This window comes from Alligator sinensis, unplaced genomic scaffold (genome assembly GCF_000455745.1).
Source record: "Alligator sinensis unplaced genomic scaffold, ASM45574v1 scaffold1059_1, whole genome shotgun sequence".
NCBI classification, from domain to species: domain Eukaryota; kingdom Metazoa; phylum Chordata; order Crocodylia; family Alligatoridae; genus Alligator; species Alligator sinensis.
In genome coordinates this window covers 343053-349120 of record NW_005842103.1, presented here as the reverse complement: position 1 = coordinate 349120, position 6068 = coordinate 343053, and the positions used below count along the sequence as shown (strand labels likewise).

Here is a 6068-nt window from a genome sequence, read left to right as displayed (position 1 = left end):
AAGGTGTTGGGCACTGGCTTGGGGCAGGACATGGGATGGGGGTGTTGGGAGCTGGGCAGGGGGTTGGGGGAAGCCTGCTGGTGCCTTCACAGGCCCCCAATGTCCTTCTTTAAAGGAAGGGGCCCAGATCTGGGGCCTAGGGGGGCCCTGCTGTCAGTAACAGGCTCCTGGCCCTCCTTGGGGAGCAGCTCACTGACGTGGCAGATGCTCTCGCTGTAGTTGGGTGTGAAGCTCTCCACCACGTCCTTGGGGACACCGGCCCATTCCTGCAGAACACACCAGGGTGTGAGTGAGGCTGGCCCCATGCCCTCGGCTGCCCCACATGCCCCTGGCTGCCCCGTACTCCCCCAGCCACCCCACGTGCCCCCAGCCCTTTGGGCTCGGCTCCATCCCCTGCTGCAGCTGCAGGGAGCTGTGCCCTTTCCGTAAGGCTGGCAGGGGCGCTGGCTGGGAGCCCGGCAGGCCCAGGCCTGCTTCAGCCCTGCCTGCCTTGTGTGTCTGTCCCGCCTGCTCTGACCGAGCTGCTGTGGCCACAGCCCAGCTGCATGTTGGGCATGGGGGCGCTGGCCAGCACGGGCGCCACCTCCCCTACCTGGAAGTTGCCCTTGTGGGTGTTGAAGAGCTCGTCGAAGGTCTTGCTGGGGTTGGGCACCTGCGGCATGAAGACGACCCACACTCTGCAATGGGAGACGCAGTCAGCAGGGAACAGCCGCGCTGGGACTGCACCAGGGCTCCGGGCCTCCGCCAGAGCCCTCCACCCTCCCCTGCCCCCTGCTCCCCACAGACATGGCCCCAGGCACATGCTCTCTTCTCAGCCCCTGCACTCACCTCTCCATGCGGACTAGCATCACAACGAGGACCAGCAGCACCATGCCGGAGACCACTGGGATCAGGACTGTCCGCACCCAGTACCGGGGCATCGGCTCCCCGGTGGAGTCTGCGGGGGCAGGCCAGGGTCAGCCTGGCCTTGCTAACTGGTGGGCAGGTGGGCAGCACCAGCGTGGGCAGGGCCAGGCCCAGGGGGCTTGTGAGGCTTGGGCTGGGGCCTGGATGGGCAGGAGGGAGCCTGGGGGCGGTGAGGACTGTGCTGCTTCTCCACCCAGGAGTGGGGAGTGACCAGCCCAGGGCGGGGGGCTGTGGGCCCAACCCCGTGCAGGGCAGGCAGCAAGCTGCTGACTGGGGGTCAGCAACGGGGGTGCGCTGCGGCTGTGGTAGTAGCCATGGGCATCTCCACAGCCTCTGGCAGCAGGGCCTGCACGGTGACCCCTGGCATGGCCCCGTGTCCCTCCCACCACGGGCGCCCCCCAGCACTCACTGTGGGCCATTGTGTTGCCCCAGTACATGGGGACGCTCCACTCGCTCCAGAGCTGCGTGGAGCCGCAGTACTGGTTGATCTTGCTGCGCACCTGGAAGGTGTATTTCTTCTCCTCATCCACGCTGGGGAAGGAGAATAGCTGACCGCTCACCCCGTGCACCTGCAGAGAGACGGAGGTCTGGGGGCCGTGTGGGTGTGGGGGGGCCACAGCATAGAGCTCTGCCCCAAGGTGTGGGGAGATGGCCTTGGCCATGGCCCCTCTAGTCCCCCTTCCCAGGGCCTGGGCTTGGCCCACTTCCCCCCACCTTGACATCGCTCCCGGGTGGGACGTGAGGGGCCCAGCTGGGCAGCTTTACCGTCCAGTCTGTGTCCTTGTTGCTCTTGTAGCGCACGGCATGCTCCACACACTGTTGACGGGGGTACGGCGTGTGCCAGCTCAGCTGCAGCTGATGGTTGCTCATGTTCTGGAGCGTGAGGTTCACTGGCGGGTCGGGCTTCACTGCAGTGAGCACACGTGGGGTCTTGGTGGGCCACCAAACACCCCCACCCCCCCCGCCCCAGGGGCCGACCTGCAGCTTGGGCCAGCGCCAGGGGTGTGGCCTGGAAACCTCCCCCTGCCCACGGACAAAGGGAGCCCGTGCCCATACCCGTGCCCTGACCCTGTGTGCTCCCCAATCCCCAAGCGTCTGGCTGTGCAAGGGCCGGCTGTTCCTTGGTGGTGCAGCATCCCTGCTGGGTCCTGGCCATGGGGCTGGGCCGGGACAGGAGCTGAGGTCCAGCCAAAACATGACCCCTCGCCCTGGCTGTTTGGGCTGCAGGGTCAGGAGGGGGCCTTGGAGACCCAAGCCCCAGACAAGTGCCCGAGCTCTGCTCAGAGCTCCCACCTCACCCCAAGGGTCCTGCGGGGCAATGGAGGTCCTTGGGGAGACCTCCTGGGGCAGAAGCTGGTCATACCAAGGTCCTGGAGCTTCATGTCGTAGGTGGGGATGACTTGGATCCTGCTGCCGTGGCTCGCATTGACGTGGACCCGGAAGGTCTGGAACAGCGTGATCTCGCTGTGGCTGAACCAGCAGCCCGTGTTGATGCCGTTGTGCCGCAGGTAACGCCGGCACTCCGTCACCGCCGGCTGATGCTGGTACCTGCGCAGAGATGGGCGGGTGAGAAGAAAACCCACGCGCTCCTCCTGGTGGAGACAGGGTCAGAGATCTGACCAGGGAAGCGGTCCTCCACGGGCCCCGGCAGCTCCCTGCGACCAGTTCATCCACTTCAGGGCTGCCCTGTGGAAGGCCAGGACCCGGCTCATCAACGGACGCCCAGACCCTACAGGCAAGGACCGTATTAATATGGGACTAAGTAAAGGGCACTGGTACTGCAGGAAGACAGAAGAGGACCACAGGAAAGAAAGAGTAGAGCTCACCTGGTGGCAAGGGGTCTGGCATACACTGTTTCAGGGGCAAGCCCTCTGAGGAGGGCTGTGAGTGAGAGTATGGGTACGGAGACGGGTGCACGGTGCAAACTGTATAACAGGTTTTTAATGGTTTAACTGTCAAAGTGTGCTTTGATCTGCCAAGTGAACCACAAAGGCTACTTAGCAAAGCGTTGGAGGTGAAATTATATATTTATTTATTTTTTTGGGGGGGGGAAAAGGATGGGTAGGTGAGTCCCCTGCGCACTGCCGCCAGCCCCACTGCCCCCGGGCCATGCACCTCCGTAGCCCGGACTCTGTGGGGCTGCCCTGCGGGGGTCCCGCAGCAGATGCTCGAGTGGTGTGCCAGGGGCTTGTGTGGCCTGGGAGCAGCTGCCTGCACACTGCGGGCCAGAGCCGGGGGGATGCCCGCGGCCATAGGAGTGGGCTGCAGTGGCTGCGGCAGGCTGCCCTGGCGGGAGCTCTTGCCAAAGGAGGGGGCGGGGGTGGGGGCGTACCAGTAGTAGAGCGAGTAGTTGGCAGCCGGCTGGTCCTCCTGGTCGCCCCACATGCAGGTCATGTACTCGTCATTGAAGACCACGCACTTCACACCTGCAGGACGGGTGTGAAGTGAGCAGAGCAGAGTGGCTGAGCTGCTGGCCTGGGGACCCGGCAACCCGCAGTAAGTTCCCAGCTGGGGCAGCACAGGCCGCAGAGCCCCCGGAGAAGGCCGCGCACCTGGGTTGGCAGGATGTGCTGAGCTGGCTCGGGGCTGTCCCTGCTGCCCACCCACCGTGCTGTCCTACCCGCACTAATCGTGCTGTGTGCCCAGGACAGATGCCAGCCAGGCCCTGCACAGGCCGGGGGCTGTGGCGAGCTCAGGAGAGCCCAGCTGAAGGATGGGGCGAGATGCGTCAGGGGTCAAAAGGCATCTTACGTGGGCAGCCCGGCCACATAGGCTCTGCGGTGCTGGACAGGCTGGGGCAGGCGGAGCCAGGACTGCACGCAAGCCTGGGTGGCTGTAGCAACACCCGCAGCCCACGTAGGAGACCTGCTGATGCGCAGCAAGGTGGGTTTGTGCTCCGGGGTCTCTCTGCCCCCTGGGCTGGACCCCAGGGAGCCCCAACCCGGCACAGGAGACTTCATCCTGACACATCCCGCAGTCCGCCCTCTGCCAGAGGCACAGCCGTGACCTGCCGGCTTGGTCCAGAGCTTCCCACTGCCTCGGCTCTGCTGGGGCAAGGCTGGACCGGGCTGGACCTCGGCTCTCAGCTGCGCAGGCAGCCCAGTACTGACTGGTGCCGGGTCACTGCCAGACAGCTCTCTCTAGAGCCCCTGGAGCGAAAATGCCCTGCTTTGGCTGCTTCTCGCTGCAGGGGCCCGTGGCGGGCGGTGTAGGGGGTGAATGCAGCCCCAGGGTGCCTGGAGCACCCTGACACGGCTGCTTGTGCTGCCAATGTGGCTGGGTTCAGGGGAGAGGAAAGGAGGTGTTTGGGGTGCCCGGGAACTTCCAAAGGCAGCTGTCTCGTGCATGGGGCCTGGGACATGGGCACCACGTGGGCACAGAGGCTGTAGTGAAGCAGAGGTGCCCACGCGCTCCCTCGGCTACAGCCCACGCCGCGCTGGGTGCCTCAGCTCCGTACCGAACCAAGCCTCTGTCTTCCTGGCTGCGGAGCGCTACCCGGGACCTGGAGTCCCAGGCCTTGCAGTCGCAGCCCCAGTGCTGCTCCTTGTGCAGACAGGCCTGGGCCGGGCCCTAGCCTTGCAGGCGGCTGAGTCAGGCCCTGCTGCATGCTTCGCAGGCCAGCAGGTGGGCGGCTGCCTGGAACCCCGGCTCCCTCGTGCAAGGAGCTGCTCCCCGTGGCCTGGCCCTCGCGCCCTGCTCTGGGCTGCACGTCTGTCTTGTCCAGCCAGCTGCCTGGGGACATTTCAGCCACCCCGCTGGCTGCCGGAGCTCCCCTCCAGGCCTCTCTTCCTCTCCGCAAACCACGCGGCTGGTCAAGGCCGCAGGGCACCACGACCCCTGGCAGCTGCACCGCTCACCCACAGGCACAATGGCATTCGTACCAGTGGCCAGGCACAGCCGGAGAGCCATGGTCAGAGCTGCCAGCAGCCCACGCCGGAGTGCTCGCCTTCACCACTTCGGGGTGGACACAAGGGCCGTCCACCCTGAGACGAGCTGACCAGAGAGCTGGCTTCATGCTGCTTCTGACCCTGGAAGCCACCTACCCCAGAGGCAGAAGCAGGCTAGAGAGGAGCTTGCACTCGGTGCCTCATGCCCGCCGGCTCCAGCCTGGCGAGCGCGGCGGATCTGAGTCTGGCCGACTGACGTGCTGCTCCCGGCCGCGAAGCAAGGGTAGGGGCTGCACAGAAGCCAGGGACATCCCAAGCCCTTCCTACCCTGCCCCATCCTTGCTGCCGCCGGGCTTGGGCCTGCCAGGTGCTACCCACGGGCAGTGGGGGGTTCCCAGGGGGCCTGACCCTGCATGACGTGTCCACCGAGTCCTGTGGCTTCCTGGACAAGAGGCCGCAGAGGCTGCCTTGGCGCTGACGTGAGTGCGGGTTGGAGCAGACTCATGCCGAGGCGGCTCTGCTGCTGCAGCCGTGCGCCTCTGTCCAGATCGCTATCAGGCCTCACATCCTGCCGCCCCCTCCCCCTGGCCCCCGCTCCACAAGGGGCTCGGCGAAGCTCCGTCCTGTCGCACTCCCACGTCCTGCAGCGAACAGCTGGGGGGCGGCCAGGAGCCAGCCTGCCAAGCATGGGGCCTGGCACCCTCGGGGTCTGCATTTCAGCACACCCCCATGATGCATGGGGGGGATGGGCCGACGGGTTTGCAGGGGGGAGAATCAGCGATGAGACGAGCCCATGGCTACTTGCCCAGGGGTCTCTGCCGTGCCAGAGCAGGGGGAGGCAGGCACGAAATGGCAGTGGGATGAGATGCACAGGTGGGCACAGGGCATCCGTGTGCTGGGAATGCCGGGCAGACCCGAGCTGGGCCACGCTGCCCTGCGGATGCCGACCCCCCGCGCATCCGGGCGATCAGTGACCGTGGGGGGCTCCTGGGCATGGACAAGCAGAGCCAGGCCATGGTGGTGGCTGGTAGAAGCTGCAGCTGTTGCCAAGGGGAAGGGCACTGAAAGGAACAACACGGGGGCCCAGGAGTGAGAATGGGGCTTCGTCCAGGAAGGCGCTGCTCGGCCACCTCAGGTTGGCAGAGCCAACGCCAGCTAGGCCCGGCCTGAGGAACGAGGCTTGGCTGGACTGCAGTGCCTGCAGCCACTGGGCAAAGGCTGCGACGGCTCAGGGGGAAGAAGCGGGGGGCTCCGGCTGGGGCCCAAGCCCCGGGC

At 66.1% G+C, this 6068-nt stretch overlaps 1 protein-coding gene across 2 annotated transcripts in view; it reads right to left on the bottom strand.

Moving 5' to 3' along the window:
- IL2RG (interleukin 2 receptor subunit gamma) overlaps positions 1–6068 on the bottom strand; it is a 7399-nt gene continuing 1331 nt past the window's right edge. The window contains exons 2-8 of one of the 2 annotated variants that reach the window (XM_006024423.3): positions 3239–3332; positions 2270–2454; positions 1672–1814; positions 1316–1475; positions 829–937; positions 593–677; positions 1–266 (exon numbers count right to left, since the gene is read on the bottom strand). In XM_006024423.3, coding sequence (XP_006024485.1) covers positions 87–266; positions 593–677; positions 829–937; positions 1316–1475; positions 1672–1814; positions 2270–2454; positions 3239–3332 — 956 coding nt within the window. In that variant the 3' untranslated portion in view covers positions 1–86. The remainder of the gene's footprint in view (positions 267–592; positions 678–828; positions 938–1315; positions 1476–1671; positions 1815–2269; positions 2455–3238; positions 3333–6068) is intronic. The other variant, XM_006024425.3, reaches the window with a different exon arrangement.